The sequence below is a fragment of the Elephantulus edwardii genome, unplaced genomic scaffold (assembly GCF_000299155.1).
Source record: "Elephantulus edwardii isolate Elephantulus edwardi_28Jun2011 unplaced genomic scaffold, EleEdw1.0 scaffold00148, whole genome shotgun sequence".
Classification (NCBI taxonomy): Eukaryota; Metazoa; Chordata; class Mammalia; order Macroscelidea; family Macroscelididae; genus Elephantulus; species Elephantulus edwardii.
The window spans coordinates 2,466,136-2,483,403 of NW_006399898.1; the positions used below are offsets into that span (position 1 = coordinate 2,466,136).

Below are 17,268 nucleotides of genomic sequence, written 5' to 3' on the forward strand. Positions count from 1 at the left end.
AAACTGTTGGGTTTGAACCACCAACTTCTCAGTAGTTAAGTACTTGATTATCACTGTGCTGCTGGGGCTCTTCAAAGCTGTACTCACAGGGAGCTTTGGTGGCCTAGTGGCAAGAAGCTACACTGCAATCTCAGAGTGGAATCCACCAGATCCTCTGCGGAAGGAGGGACAATCTCTTCCTGTACCAGTCAGATCTGATTTGACGGTACACACACACAAAATAACTTTTTTTAAAAAAAATAAAGATGTACCCAGAGCATTGTAAAGACGATGAGAAATCGTTCCCATGGTTATGTTACATGGGGCCCAGTTGCCCTGAACATAGAGAATGATTAGCATGAATTTTCCAGCAAGGTCCATTGTAATCCTTGTAATCATGGACACTGCAAAGCAGAGTACCTTGTCTGACTCATAGCAGAAGAGACTTGATAATTGAGTTTAAGTTTGAAGATGGAGGGGAGCCACAGGGAAAGGAATGTGGGTGACCTCTTTGAGCAGAGTGGACCCCAGCTAATGTTAGTAAGTAAACAGAGACCTCAGTCTTGCAATATCGGAAACTGGGTTCTGCCAGAATTCTGAACAAGCTGGAAATGGAAGTGTTCCCCAAATCCCACACACGAGTCCAACCAGTCCGCACACATGCATGTCTGTTCTACACAAGGATGTGTGTGCAGGCGTGTGCGTGTGCACATACACACACACACACAGACACACACACACACACGCGCGCGAGTTCTACCCAGCAGCAGCACCTGATGCTCACACAGACAGACTTGGGAGGAGGAGGAGAGCCACGGAGCGGGCTGACCTTACCTGCACGGTTGTTATGCCCGGCTCCCGACCAACCAGGGTCCTACCATCCTGTAACCTGGCGATTTTCGGTTCCTCCACCTTCATGACATCGGTCACAAGGTCTGTGATGTCAAACTGCCAGTCAGGGCCCAGCATGTAGGTCAACTGACCCATCTCTGGGGACTCTGCCACAAACTGGGTCAGAACGCGGACCGTGGCGTGCTGGTACTGGAGAGAACACCCCCGGCCTTTCTTCTCCTCATCTTCCTCATCGTCACTCTCCCGGGTGGGTCTGGAAACAAGAAACCAGAGCAGAATAAGCGTCGTGGCTGATAACCAAGTCATCGTGGATTTTCTCCTCCAAGGTCTGCTTGTCTACCGATTCAACGCTGTGTCCCTTCTGACATCAGGAACCTGTCGGTAGTTAGCAGGCACTGCGAGTGCTGTGCTGCTACAGACGTGGGTACCTAAGGCAAGGCACACCCCGCCTCCACATGACTTCCTGCAGTGGGAGACACACTCTGTGGGCTGGCAAGGTGTTAAGGATTTTCACCACATGAAGCTGATACAGAACTCTGAGAAGAAAATAAAATCTGGGGTCAGAAGAGCAGCTTGGAATCCTGTTTCCATACACCCAACATGTACTCATTTCTGCTTTCACTCTGTCATGTGTTTTGAAGTTGTGTTATTTGCTGTATTAATAACTGTTGTTGTTGTTGTTGTTAAATGCCATCGAGTCATAGGCGAAACATAGAGACCCTATGAATGAGAGACTTGAGCACTTGTACAACTTCCATCCTTTCTCCAAGTTCATAGGGTTTCCGGAGGCAAGCTATTTCAGAAGCGGATGCCACTCCTGCTTCCAAGCTAGTTTTAATCGGGGAGCTATTAATAATTAGAATCTAAAAATCTTCTCCAACAGTTTCTTTCAGCACTTTGAAAATGTGGTGCCATGTTCTTCCAGTCTTCATAGTGTCAGGTAGGAAATCTACCATTCAACTAATTGCTCTTAGTAAATAAATCACTCACCATTTCTTTGGATGTCTTTAAGTTTGTTGGGTATTTTTTTCTTTTCCCCTTAATGTTCATAAGTTTAAGTATGATGTCTCTCAACATATTTTTAATGCATTTTTTTAATTATTATTTCCTCAACTGGTGGCCTTGTGTTAAGGAGTTGCACTGGCAATCCAAAGGTATATGGTTCTAATCCACCAGCTGCTCCATGAAAGATGGGCAATCTCCTCCCATATGATTAACTGCTCTGAAAACCTGCTGGAGGGTCAGCTATGGGTCGGTTCCAACTTGACAGGACACACCACCATCAAATAATCAAATCTATAGATCTGTGTCTTTCACCGAATTTGGGGAGTTTTTATCTATTTTTTTTTTATCTCAAAAAAAATTTTTTTTTCAATCCTGCACTCTTTCTACTTGTTGGAGAAAAATGTCAGCTTTTAAAAGGCTCAATATATGGGTTAAAGGCACTTGGATAATCTCCAGTTCTTAAAATTGACTGATGCAGGATTTTAATTATATCTGAAAAATACTTCCACAGCAGCGTTATATTGGTGTTGGACTGAAGAACCAGAGGTTACAATCCTGAAGAGCTGTTCTGAGAATTCTGATTCCTATAATATTCATTAAACTTTTGAGACAATTCCACTGAGTAAGATTATCCCCTCCAATTTTGTAGCTAAAGAAACTGAGGAATAGAGAAGTTAAGTAGCTTGTCCAAGGTCACATTAGACATTTGTAGCAAAACGTGGGTTAAAGACTGGGCAGCCTTATTCCAGAGTCTACACTCTTAATAAGCATTTCACGCTATTTGTAGAGGCTGACTGACATTCACTGACAGCAGGGGAACTGTGAATGAGTAAACAGGAAAACAGGGAATATAATATATTTGCATTCCAAATTCCAGACCTTACATATATGAGCAAATTTCTCCAATGCAGTATGTCTTTTTTTTTTTCTTTTTATTTCTTGACAGCCGCTACCATGGGTGTTGATTCTGGACCTGAGTAAAATGAAATCATTGATCCAAGTTATAGCCTTTTCTTTTTTTAATTTTATTTCGTGTGTGTGTGTGTGTGTACCACCCAATCAGATCTGACTGGTACAAGAGGAGATTGTTTCTCCTTCTCCAGCAGAGCATCTGGTGGATTTGAACCGTGCACCTCTGAGATTGCAGTGCAGCTTCTTACCACTAGGCCACCAGAACTTGCCAATTATAGCCGTTTCAATTACCTCCTTTGAAAGTTGGATAATCAATAAAGAAGACTGAAGAAGCATCAATGTCTTTGAGTTGTGGTTTTGGCACCCTGGTAGCTTAGTGGCAAGGAGTTGCACTACCAGCCCTAAGGCATGCAGTTCGAATCCACCAGTTGCTCCATGGGAGGAAGATGGGGAATCTCTTCCCATGTGATTAACTGCCTCTGAAAACCCACTGGAGGGTCAGCTGTGAGTTGGTTACAACTTGACGGTATATAACAACAACATGGACTGCTGAAAACAAAACAACAAATCTATCCTGAAGGAAGTTCTCCGGAGAGGCAAGGATGGTGGAACTTCAACTCGCTTACTCTGGGCATAGTCTCAGGAGGAATCAGTGCTTGAAGGAAGATGTGCTGGAAAAGGCGGAGGGTCAGAGGAGGAGAGGAAAACCTACAACATGATCGCTCAGAAACAACCACAATGACACAGAGAATGAGACGAGAGCAGGATAAGGCAAGGTTCAGATTCGTTGTTCACAGGGTTGCTATGAGTTATAGTGCACTAACAATAGACACCTAATAATAACAATATATAGAAGAGGCTTTTCTTTAATATTTAAGCATCAAACTACCAGACCAAGCACACATTATCAGTATTCCCATTATAATATTCTCACGTCAACGTACTGATAAGGAGTAGAATCTGACTTACCTGAACTCCAAGTACAAACCGATGTGACCCCTCTGTGTACGGCACCCTGCCACTCCCTGAGATTCTGAGAACCAGGTTTATCCCCAGTACGCAAACGTCCGAGACCATATCGCATCCAGTCCACAGTCTTCCCTTCGGAGGTCACTGTCACCTTAGCTCCTCACCTTCTGCTGGGGGCCACTGGGATCCTCCAGCCCTTGATCTGGCTCAGTTCCGTGTCCGAGATCTCAATCTGAAGGGGGAGCCTGGGCACCCACACGGTGACTTCTAATTGGGAGGTGAAGTGCTGGTGGGTGAAGTTCACAACTGTGTCCACTCTGCTCTTCATCTCCTTCCCATTCACAAAAATGGAATCACAGTGGTTGGAGACCTTCGGGGAGAGATGGGAGTTGGAGCTGCATCAGCAAGATAAACACAAGCAAGAAACCCACAGTGACGAGAGTTCATGAACCGCAACGGCCCTGATTGATGAGACGGGAGACAAGCCGAACAACATGACTCACACAGAAGGCAATTCATAGGCACTAATTAGCGACAAATACTGATAAATGGACTCTAGGAAGGCCGTTCTGTATCACAAACACTGACAAGTAAAACCATAAACATAATTTAATGAGGTTACATAACCTCTGCTGCCTTTTTGTGTGTCTTCCCCCCCCTTCCCCTTACCTTTTTTATGTACTCATCCCTTCACTAATCTCACCCCGGGAGCATCATATTTCACTCTGGCACCATATTTGAAGATGCATGGAAGGTGGCCATATGTTACTAAACAATTGTTTTAGTCAAACTATAAAGAGGATCCTTTTTGAGAAATCAAGAGAGCAATGTAGTAGATTAAAACCTTGGTGGGTATAAAGCTCATGAAATGCAATGGAAACGTGGATATAATTCTTTTTGCCCCATTAAACGACAGATCTGCAGACTGGAAGTGAGGACGTGGCATTTCATTAGAGTCTTCTGACTCAGCACGTGGGCTGCACACATCGTCAGGTGGAGAATATCTGACAACGGGAGCCCCTGTCTCTCTCTCCACCTTCCCATAAACAAACCCAGAGCCGATGATTTTCTTTCCTGGATTGGGAGGGACACATCTTATGCGTGTCTGCTCGGCGAGGAGAAGGAGAGATCCAGATCACTTCATGTACAGAAGATACAAAGGGTCAGATCCAGTGTGACAACTTCCAGTGTAAGATGAGAGACATCGTTTCCTCTCTCTTCTTAAAGCAAAGAGACTTTTCTAAGCATCTTCCAGAGGAGTCTTCACATCTCAATGGTCAGAAAAGGGCCATAATATCTCAGTCACAAAGGGACAAATACTGCATAGGGCCACTTGGTAAAATGGGACTGACATCAGGGTTGAGGGAAGACAGAGAAGGAGAGGAGGAATGATGTATACTGCATTGGAACTGATAAGGAAGAGAACTGTTTAAAAATGATACGTGATTAGGTATTATTGTCATGACAGGAGTCCAGAACGAAGGCTGCACAATGGAGTGGGCTTGAGGGAAGTTATTCCATAGGAATGAAAGAGTTTTTCTTTTACTTTTCAAAGAAAAGAATGAATTGGGAGGAGAGGGTGGGCAGGGAGAAAAGTGCAACAATGAATGATTGGAAACCCTAAATCTCTGTAAACGTTCATTAAAGTTAATTTAAAAAAAAAAGAAAAGAAAAAAAATAAAAGCAGGTGCCTCTAAGGAGTGTCCTGCATGCAGTTCCTCTGGGGGCGGGGGGCGGGGCGGAGGGGGCCCTAAGACTTCCCTAAGTCAATTCAAGTAGTGGCGTTGACGAAGAGTATTAAATATACATGGACTGTCAAAAGAACCAACAAATCTGGCTTGGAAGAAATGTACCCAGGGAGCTCCTTGGAAGCAAGCGTGGTGAAACATCATCTTACATATTTTGGACATGTTGTCTGGAGGCAACAGTCTTTGGGAAAAGCCATCAAAGTCTTTTGATGGGAAAATCAGAGGAGCAGTGAAAGCTATGAAGATCATCAAGGAGACGGACTGGCACAGTAAATGCAATCATAACCTGAAGTAAGGTGGACAGCAGGAAGATAGCACAGGGGAGGACAAGGCTTCCATCTGCCGTTCATAGGGCCACTATGGGTCACAGTCAACTGGACAGGTTACCAACAACGTCGATGAATGGCGAGGATGATGGTGTGTCAATGGCTGGTGAGGAGAACACTTTAAAAAACCATAATGAGTATCCTAGGAGAAAGAGCTCAAAGGAGCATCAACAGACAGACTGTGGAGGTCTCTCACCTTCTTACACTGTGTTGGTTGTGGTTTCAGTGGTAAGCCTCATCATCTAATACTGTATCTGCCATAGGCATGAAGGGAGAAGCAAGCATCCCAATGTGCACAAAGAGGGGAGGGGAGAGGGGAGGCAGAGCTGAGAGGCAGAAGCCACCCTTTCATTCCCTGGGCCCTGAGCGTGGTGAGCGTCCATGACTTTGTAGCCTGTGGGTTTCCCAATACCAAACCAAACATGTTGCCGCTGAACTGAGTTCCACCTCCTGGTGAACCCGTGTGCTTCCGAGCAGAGCTGCCCATGGTTCTCAGTGTTTGTGAGTTTACTGAAAGAGTCTCCAGAGCCTGGGAGGAGTGTGGGAGGGTCTCCCTGCGGTGTCCTCTGCGGTGCTCTCTGCACCCCTCTCTCCTGAAGCCCATCACAGGACTGGGTGAGGGGTGCTTTTGTAGAGAAGTGTTTGCATCTTATCAAGAGCACACCAGCAACCGGGCCCGAGATTAGACGCGGTGCACAGGTTAGCACACACTTATTTATCTGCGGACGCTTTCATTTGAGCATTTCATCCCTTGACTTGGAGATTAAAAAGCACCACCATGCTCATGAGTTTAGAGGAAGAGCCCAGCACTTGGCACTCCTTAAGTGAAGCCTCTGGAGGGATTAGGGCTGTTTATCTGGTGAAAGCCCAGCATATGGTGCCGTCCGGCCCCAGCACCGGCTCTGACCGTGAGCCCGGGACCTGCTGGAGAGAAGCCTGGCAACGAGGTACCACTGGCACGGGCGGACGCCGGAGCCACTGGCTTAGAAGTTCAGGGTACAAATCAGCAACATGAAAAGAAAGCATACTGGCAGGATAAGTAGATTCTCAGAGGAAAGAGTGAGAAAGAGCTGTCTGATGACACGGTTATTAAGCACTCAACTGCTAACTGGAAGGTCAGGTGTTCAAACCAACCAGTGGTCCCAGGAGAGAAAGATAAGGCGGTCCAGAAACACTAAACAAATGAATGGACACAAAACCGACCCACTGATGTGGAGATCATTCTGATCTGTGGCAATCAATCCATTGGGAGTCTGAGGCTGTAAATCCTAAAGCCCACCCTTCTCCTGTGGATTTGAACAGTCAACCTTTTATATAGCTAGTAGATGAGTGTGTGAACCCCTGCACCACCAGGACTCCTTCCACAAAGACAAACAGCCTTGGAAACCCCATGGGGCATTCTAAGAGGTCCTACTGAAAGCATGTAATCAATCTAGCTGAGCGGTCTAGCATGTTTAGAATAGAATTTTGTTTACACACATTGCTCATAATCTCCCTGTTCCCTTGGCCTGAGGCAGAGCTTCTGAAAGTGTTTCTGCAGACAACAGGCAAATCCCTGTGTGGAGCAGGGCCCAGGGGCATAGGTCGGGAAGGCAGGCCTGCTGTGAGTGGCAGGGGACATGGCACTGTGTCATCCTCGAGGGTACGCACCTTGAACTGCTCGGCTGAGTCCAGATGTTTGGTGAACATGCCAGCTTTTCCATGCTAACTCCTCACGGCACAGCTGGGCAGCACCATGCTGGTCAGAGCCGGTCGTGGGCTCTATTTTCCCGAAGGGCCATCATTTCACTCCGACCTGTCATTCAGGACTCTACCTAGGGTCAGCCTCACACAGTCAGTAGAGGTCAGTAGAATGTAAGTATTTTGGGTTTTTTTCTTCCAATATAATAAATTTTGGGCTACTTATCTTTGCTTTGTTACTTCCAATCCTTGTTAAAAACACTTGCTGACTCCTCATAGACTTGACCCAAAATAGGAAGAAGGTTCATCTAACTTGTCTGTACCAATCAAATCTGTGTCTGCTCAGGCAAAGCTGTTAGGGGACATGGGAACTGGAAGAGACTTGAGAAGGCTCCTGGGTCTTTAGTAGGAAGGGGCTTGGGGACCGATTGGTGATGTCCACCATGAGTACCTGCTTGGAGTGGTGGCACATACATATTATTCTTGTCATCCTAGCCAATCAATTCAGTCCTGATTCCTGAGCAGAGGTTGGAAGTTCTTCAAACTCCATTGCCTTCTCTAGCCTCACGCATTGCCCACGTCCCCCCTAAGAGCAGGAATAAAACAGTCCCTGCTCCTACTATCCAGGGAGATGCCCATTCCTTACCCTTCTCCAACCCTTACACCCCCATTCGCCTGTCCATCTGGGTCCTCTGGTACATCAAGCTCAAAGACTGTATTGACACTGCTCACCTGTGATTTATGAATCTCTTGTGAAGATGCCATTAAGATGCCTGTATTGTAACTAATGAAACAGAAGTGACAGGAAGACAGCATCTCCTCCTCATCCCACATCAGCACCACTCGTGAGAGCACAATGTGATACACAGCTCTCCTCCTGCAATGTTTCCCTCCATGGACACCTCCCCTTGACCTCTCACCATGCAGTCAGTCACCACCTCACCCTGGCTTGCAGCGCATCACCATGGGAAACTGTGATGCATCCTTGGCAGTGTATGCATACCCCTATCTAGTAAACCCCTGGCATGCCACAAGGGATGGCCATACCAGGGAAATGCCACAGCAGGTGAGTGGAGTGGTCATCTTCAAAAGCCCAGAATTATTTGCAAAACAGACAGAACTTCCTCAATAAGCCAGGAAGAAGTGGAAAGAATGTGGTTACATTAAGTGGGGTACAACCAATATCATGAAATGGGTATAAATGTTAAATGGAAAACAATAAAAAAGGGGAGGAAAAACAAAGAGGAGGAGGAGGAAGAGGAGAGAAGAGGAAGAGAAGGAGAAGGAAGAAGAGGAAAAGGAGGCGGAAGAAGAGGAGAAGAAGGGAAGGAAGAGGAAGAAAAAGGCAAGAAAGAAGAGGAAGAAAGAGGAGAAGAGCAAGGAGGAAAAGGAAAGGTGAAGGAAGCAGCTGAGGAGTGAGACGCTGCCCTCCACCTGGACTGCTGTGTGCAGGGCCGCAGGGTCCCCTTCGAGCTGCTGCTCCTTTTATCCAGCAGGACGCAGGACGGGACCTGAGCATTAAAGACAGTCAAGAAAATGTGTCCCATTCACCTGGCCTCTCCACACCTTGGCAAAGACTACCTCGGCCTAGTCCTTTAACCTCAACATCTCAAATCCTTAACATCAACCTGGGAAGACTGCGTCATGTCCAACACCGAGCTCTCCGCTAGCTGATCTCAGAATTGTTGTTGTTGTTGGATGCCATCAATCAGAACCGGCCCATCACTGACCCTCTAGTGGGTTTTCAGAGGCAGTAAATCGCACGGGAGGAGAACGCTCATCTTTCTCCCATGGAACAGCTGGTAGATCTCAACAGCATGCCTCTGGGATGGCAATGCAGCTTCTTACTACTACTGCTTCACAATATATTTTAGGGCATTATGATTATCATAAGAGTCTGGAATGAGGATTGCAGAGTGGAGTATACTTGGGGTGGGAGTGGGGATGTGCGGGAGGGGGAGGATTGTGTACCAATGAAGGAGTTTTTCTTTTGCTTGTCAAGGAGAGGAGCGAACTGGGGGTGGGGGTGGGGGGGAGTGGGTGGGGAGAAAAGGGCAACAATGAATGAATGGAATTCCAAAATCTCTGTAGATGTTCATAGAATACGGAATGAGGTTTGCAGAGTGAGTATACTTGGGGTGGGAGAGAGGATTGTGTACCAATGAAGGAGTTTTTCTTTTGCTTGTCAAGGAGAGGAGCGAACTGGGGGTGGGAGTGGGGGCGAGTGGGTGGGGAGAAAAGGGCAACAATGAATGAATGGAATTCCAAAATCTCTGTAGATGTTCATAGAAATTAATAATAATAATAAGTAAAAGAGAAACATCCAATGCTGGTACCACTTGACATTTTCAGAAGCCTTTCTTTCCTATAAAATATTTCAATGGCTCCCAAAGTCCAGTCAGTTGTACTTCTAAAACTTCTGCCACGTTCACAGGTCAGCTCTTTTATTTTAAAGAATTGACATTAATTTAACACACTCTTTTTCACCATCTCATGTTAAAATCACTCATTAATGAAAATGTATGTTTCATGTGCTAGTTTAACTATAATTACATTGTAAAACAACTGGAGCAATAAGTTGCAAAATGATAAATGGAAAAAGAATTGGAGTTGTTAAGGATTTCATTTCCCTTGCCTTCACAATCAACACCCAAAAAGGAGAGTTGAAAAATCTGGACATGTTACATTGGACAGACCTGATGCAGAAGATCTCTTTAAAATAGTACAATGTCCCTTGGAGACACACTAGGTTGTGTCTGACTCACACAATGATCTTTTCAGTGACCTCACATGCATACAAATGCAATGAATAAAGAGGACCAAAGAGTAATTGGCATCTCTGAATTGTGGTGTAAACAAAGAATATTGAATATCCATGGCTTGCAGAACAACAAAACAACAAACAAAGCTGTCTTGGGAATAGTACCTCCAGAGCGTTTGAGGACAGCAAGATTTCATCTACTTACTTTGGGCATGTTCTCCAGAGGGACCAGACACTGAGGAAAGACATCATTGTTTTGCAGAAAGAGGAGGGCTTTCCATGAAATGGGTTGGCCCAGTGACTGCAGTAATGTGCTCAAACACAGCCATGACTGTGATGAGGGTGGTGCAGGGCCAGCAAGCGCTCTGTGCCACTGTGCAAGAGGTGTCTGGGAGTTCTCTGGGAGTTCCCTGTCCCACCATGCACGAGGTGTCTGGGAGTTCCCTGTCCCATCGTGCACGAGGTGTCTGGGAGTTGTAACTGACTCCAAGGCGCCCAACAACATGTAGTAAGGCACACACACAAGTGTGTGTTTGACAATATTTCTCTGTATTTATCAAACTTCCCACAGACAGAGCGGCAATGCAACCTCACTGGACCATTCACAGCCTCTGATCCAGAAGACACAAGGAGAATTCACCAGGACCGTGATCACACTGCAGTCCATGAGGCTCCCAGTGCCCCACCAACAGTCTGCCTCCATCACTCAATGCCCATCCTGGCCTTGTGAAAAACTGCTTCACGTGGGCTTTGATTAGCCAATCAGCAAGTCCCCTTCTCCTCACCACAGTGATTGGTTTAGGGATGATCAGGTGATCTGCTGCAGGTGGATATAATGAGAAGTTTGCTGGGGATTTCTGCCCTCTTCTCCAGAGGAACCTGCAGGGATGGTCTCAGTGAGGAGGGGAGGTGGGGGGCCTGCTAATGCCTTTGGGTCAAGCTGAGGGAAGCAGTGAGAGGAGGAGGCTGATAACCACAGAGAAGCCCACTTCTGGTGGGGAGCTGGGTATAGTGAGAGACCTGACTGCACAGGTGAGGGTCCTAGAGCCAGACGTGCCCAGTGACTGCGACACTAGCCTCTCTGCCCCCCAGCCCCCATCATCATCTTTCCCTGTTTCAAGAGCTACAAAAAGTTGAGAGGGGGGCAGAAATAAACTCCTGTCATCTACAACAAGAGTCTTCATGTTTGCGCTTTCCTTCTATTTTAACTCCTTGAGAAGTGTGTTTTCCGTCCCCTGAGTCCTGATAATCACAGTATTATTGGAATTGCCCCATTTCCTCTAGATTGCAGATTCTGCAGCAGGCAGACCTCCCTGGGATCCCAGCCCTGCCCATCCCACCCACCTTCTTTCCTTTAACTGCATTTCAAGAAAACATACAGATTTCTTTTTCATCTCATTCCATTAATGTTCAGTTTCACAGTTCCACGCATTTTTTTTTGTTTCCACCAAAATGGTACAATCTTTTTTACCCACATGCTTATTTCTAATGCCAGCTTTTGTAAGGTACCACACACAGATCTGTGTGCCTATAATTAAAGTGAATGTGTCTGATTTCTTTGCTATACTTTTCAAATACTAGGGAGGTGGGGAATTCCTTTCTCATTTTCTTCAGGCATGTTTCTAGGGTCTGAAACCTGAAACCATCACTAATCAAACTCTTAAAACTCTTGGCCTCAGTCTCTTCATCTGTAAAATGGAGATAATAAACTCATTCTACACAAAATATAAAAGCATAGTATTGACCCATAACACCAAAAACCAGAAAACCAACCCAGCAAAACTCCCAGGCTGTTGATTAGACCCATGACAGCCTGAATGGGCTCCTGGGGATGAATGTCTGTCCACCTTAACAGAAGGAGGACTGCCATCTTTCTCCTGTGTAGTGGTTGCTGGGTTCAAACTCCCCTTTCAGAGAGCTATTTAACACTTAGCCTACTATGCCATCAGAGTGCCTAGAGTATGGGAAGGCTTGTTAACTATTAGCTATTACTTTGAAGATGTGAGCTGCGACTCTTAAGTTACAAAGTACTCTAAAAAAATTTACTGAAGACAAATTCAGAGAAGAGGAGGGTTTTCCATCCTAATATATGGGGTTCTGGAAATCTGCAGGCTGTCTCATTTTCTCTATCCGTTCTAGCAACTTCTCAATGATTGGTGAAAATAATTGACGTGTCAAGAATTGTGTTGGATCCTCAATCAACACCCATGGAAGCAACAGAGAAGAAATCAACCGACATAATGAGCTGAGCAAATCTGCTGCAAAGAAGCACTTTACAGTGTGATGAAAGCATGTCTGATCCAAGTCATGACATTCTCAATTACCTCACATTCACTCAAAAGCCCCAAGAAGAATCGATGCCTTGAATGATCGTGTCATTAAAAAAAGAACTTCACTGAATAGCCTACAGACTGCTAGGGAAATGAACACACATGTCCTGAAAGGAAGACATACACAATGTTTACAAGAGAGGATGGCAAGACTTCGCTGCACGCACTTCGGACGTGTTATCTGGGGGACCAGTTCCTGGAGGAGGACATCGTGCTTGGTAAAGCAGAAGGTCAGCACAGCAGAGGAAGTCCCTCAATGAGATGGACTGACACAGGACACAGTGGCCGCAGCAATGGGCTCACGCAGCCATGACCGGGAGGAAGTGGCAGGACCAGAGTGAGTTTCACCCTGCTGCCCACAGGGTTGCTATGAATCACAGCTGACTTGACAGCACCCACGACTGACAGAAAGGTTGGCAGTCCAAACGCACTAGGGGTGCCATGGAAGCAAGGTTTGGAGACGTGGGTCAGTGAGATCCTACACACGGGGTCACCATGAGTTGGCTTTGTGGACCAGTGTGGTAATAGGGGGCAATGGGGGTTTGGGTTTGGCTTGAGGAAAGCTGCAGACTGAAAAGTCCCAGGAGCTCACCACAGACTGGAATCATGAACACAAGGCCCCCAGGCTTGTTGTTGTTTTTTTTCTTCATTTTCTTTTTTTAAAAATTTTTATTATTTTGTGTACGTGTGCCGTCAAACCAGATCTGACTGGTACAGGAGGATATTGCTCCTCCTTCTCCGGCAGAGCATCTGGTGGATTCGAACCGTGTACCTCTGGGATTGCAGTGCAGCTTCTTGCCACTAGGCCACCAGAGCTCCCCTATTTTTGCCTCTCAGCTTTACCTCTCTGCTCCCCTTCCCTCTTTCTACATCATGGAACGATTATTTCTCCCTTCCACGCCCATGGCAGATACAGTGTCTCATGATGAGCTGTACAACTGAGACCACAACCAAAGACCAGCTCATGTCAATCCTAGGTGACTCTGACTGATTAATCATCAAACCATTATCTCAAGGGGAAAGGACCACACAGTAGCCACAGGGCCTTACCAGCACATTCACGTGTTTAAGGAGATGGGGTGGGAAGCAATTCCCAGAAAAAGAAAATGAGAAGAAAGGTAATTATCTCAGGCTGGGAAGATAGCCCAAAAGGTGTCTACTGTGACGATATAATTAAGAAAACAAGGTTTCCAGGCAGGCTGCTTTCTCTGTAGTAATGATTGATGTCTTGTGCCCAGTGAGACAGACCATGAATCATTCAAGCAGTGTTTTCTCAAAGTGTCACACGGTGGTCACTTAGCTTCACTCTGTCCAGCTCACGCTCCCTGGCCTGAGATAATCATCACATCTTACACATCAGACAGTTCCATGCACCAACCCTCGTCCCCTTGGGACTAAGAGGCTTTTGAGGTCTTGAGTCTCTCAGTGTCCTCTGTCACTGAGTCCCTTGCAGAAACTGACTATACACTTGCAACAACTGGAACCACCATCACTTTTCTGCTGTTGTTAGTAAATGATCCTTTACTGAAATATTTTCATCTGTAGTTCCTTAGCTAGCTGGGCATTCCACAGCACCGCTGTTGATGTCTTCTATGATGTCACGAGGGTGACAGCCATCCACATTGCAGTGCACAGATTGGGCAGTTCCCAGGATCTCTTTAATAGTTCCAGAGAGTTCTCTGGCTAAAGACTGATCAAAAGTTATATTTCCACTGTGCTTAATATTTTTCTGCTTCTTTCTGTCTCTGGGTGGTTCCTTTAGGGCTTTGATGATCAGGGCAGAGACACAAGGCACCACTTCAATGTGGGCCTGTCTGTTCTGAATGGTCAGTTTCACTGTAATCCTTAGTCCCTTCCAGTCACCAGTGGCCTTGGCAATGTCATCACCAACCTTTCTTGGAGACAGACCCAGGGGGCCAATCTTGGGGGCCATAGAGGAAGTGGCACCTCCTTCCCCACCTGTACACCTCAGGTACACGACTTTAATCTCATTGGGGTTGAACTTGGGTGGCATGGCGGAGGTGGCTGGTGTCAGATGAACCCAGATGAGAGATGACCGAAGAAAGTTGCACCGAGGCCTCCTCCAAGCCAAAAGTCGAAAAGTCCACCATTACTTTTGAGATCAACCTTCCTTTAGGAAAGGACAGCAGAGCAGAGCTCGCCTGCTGACTCCTAGAAGCGGTCTTCTTTTGGTTGGAAGGCGTTAGGCATATGGTATGCCAGACATGCTACCAGGTGTATTCTTTGTCTGTTTTGGGTGGGTTTTTTTTTTCTTGTTTTACAATCATTGTAAGTATTTCATCAATGTTTATCACCCCAAACATTTAACTCTCTGCCCTAGAAGGAATAGCTCCCTATTCCATCCCCCCTCCCCAGCCCCTGGTAACAACTAATCTACTTTTTTGTATGCATTTGCCTTTCTGTGTATTTCTTAAAAGTGGTCTAATACAATACTTGTCCCTTTAGTCTGATCTGTTTCAGTCAGCACCATGGTTTCAAGGTTTATCCATGTTGTAAAATGGATCAAAATGTCATTTCTATTTATGGTTGAAGAACATCTCATTATGTGGACAGACCACATTTTTTAAAAAAATTTTTGTTTGTTTTTTTTGTTGTGTGTTTTTTGTTTGTTTGGTTGGTTGTTGTTTTTTTGTTGGTTTTGTTTGTTTGTTTGTTTTTTAATTAACAGACCACATTTCTATCTAGCCACTTGTCTGATGATGGAAATTTGGGTAACCTCTCCTATTTGACTATTGTGAATAATGCAGAAAATGAATGTGGAGTGCAAGACTTTTCAGTTTCCTGCTTTCATTCTGTCATGTTTATACACAGAGGTGGGAATACTGGGCCGCGTAGTAATCTGGTGGCATAGTGAGTTACCTGACATTCTTCCAAACAAAACGTCAGCAGTTCAAAGCCACCAGATGCTGTGAAGGAGAAAGATGAGAAGTCTCCTCTCTCGGACATACAGCCTGAGAAACGCCACGGGGGTCAGCAAGAGAGGGAATGGAGTTAGCTGGCAGCAGCAGTTAAGAGTAATCTAATGTTTAACTTTTTGAGGAACTGTCACAAAAGCTGCATATTTTTATCTGCATCTTGTCTAGTGTTTTAAATAAATTTTTATTTGTTCTAAACATTTATATGAGTCTAAAAACCAGCCATTGAAAGCCCTCTCAAGCACAGGTCTGTTCTGACACAAACAGAATCGCCGGAGTCAGAATCAACTCTTCTGTAGCTACTTTTGTTGTTTTGTTTCTTTGTTTCCTGTGATCAGGAAGAATGGCATGGCTGTGTGATGCTTTACGTTGTGTCACCTTGCCTGGGCCAGGAGTCTCTGGTTTGCTGTACATGATGGCATCACCGCCATGATGAGCTCCAATATGACGTAATCATTTTTTGATGATATCTTCAGTGGTCAGACAATCAATTGAAAAGGAGTCTTCAGAAGTGTAGCCTGATTGTTCATATGCTATTTCTGGGGCAAATGAGTCCTACAATAAATACCATTAATAAAGAAAGAAAAAAAAAAGAATACCTAGTGCAACAATGAATGAATGAAACCCCCAAATCTCTGTAAATGTTCATTAAAATTAATAAAATTTAATAAAAAAAGAGAAAAATACACTACATGTATAACTAATTTAGAATATATTATAATAAATGTAATATGTGGGTCCATAAAAAAAATAGAATACCATTTCGGCAATAAAAAAAAATGAAGTCCTGATGCATGGTACAACACTGATGACTTTTCTAAACATCACACTGAATGAAATGCTCAGACAAAAAAGCCAACTCATCACTGTCGAGTCACAACGGACCCTCCAGCGGTTTTCCGAGGCCGTAAGTCACAGGGAAGGAGACTGCTCATCTTTCTCTGGAGGTGCCACAGGTAGATTTGAACAGGCAGAGCCCTGCGGCCTTTGGGTCAGCAGTGCAGCTCCCTATAAACTACGCCACCACGGCCCTTAGATTTAAATAAGTAATTTACAAAGAACAAAAACCGTATGACCTCACTTACATGAAATAAGCAAATATATAGAAATCAAAGATTATAAGTGGTTTCCAGGGGTGGTGATCTCTGGTTATCAGAAGGGGTAGGTTCCCGGTGAGGGGCATCATGCTTGGTGAGGTGGAGGGTCCCTGAAGAAGAGGAAGACCCTCAATGAGATGGACTGGCAGGGGTTGTCAAGCACAGCAGAGACTGTGGATGGGACAGGACAGGGCTTCCCTGGTCGTCAGTGGGACCTAACAACCACAGGAATAAGACAGGAGGAAGTTGTGCTCAGAGGGTTCTGAGTTTACGTTCATGGAGGTGGAATGATGTGGGAATGGAAGCAAGAGGAGGTTCACACCTTGAAAAAGATGTATTCAGGGTCACTGAATCCTCTAAGTAGAAACTGAGACAGTATTTGTTTTATTTCTCTTTTCTCCACCACCATTTTAAAAGTATAGACAGACACATTTTGAGGAGGATCTCCTTATGAAAGTTAGGCTAACACTGCAGGGAGGAACAGAAAATAAAAAGAAACGCTTGGACTCTGAGGGTTTTGTTCAGCATTTTTAGTTACGTCTTCAATGACGGTGCTGTTTTGAGGGTAAATGAAATCCAGCTGGAGTTGAGAAGATGTGCATAAAGAATTAATAAATTAACAAATAATCCGAATAAGAGATGAATCAGGCAACATTTTAGACCCAACTAAAAT

General features: G+C 45.2%; 1 protein-coding gene across 1 annotated transcript in view; it reads right to left on the bottom strand.

Moving 5' to 3' along the window:
- The window catches only part of TMEM132B (transmembrane protein 132B), a 218,148-nt gene that overhangs the window by 3,331 nt on the left and 197,549 nt on the right, over positions 1 to 17,268 (bottom strand). The window contains exons 6-7 of the mRNA XM_006894685.1: positions 3,882 to 4,087; positions 814 to 1,084 (exon numbers count right to left, since the gene is read on the bottom strand). Coding sequence (XP_006894747.1) covers positions 814 to 1,084; positions 3,882 to 4,087 — 477 coding nt within the window. The remainder of the gene's footprint in view (positions 1 to 813; positions 1,085 to 3,881; positions 4,088 to 17,268) is intronic.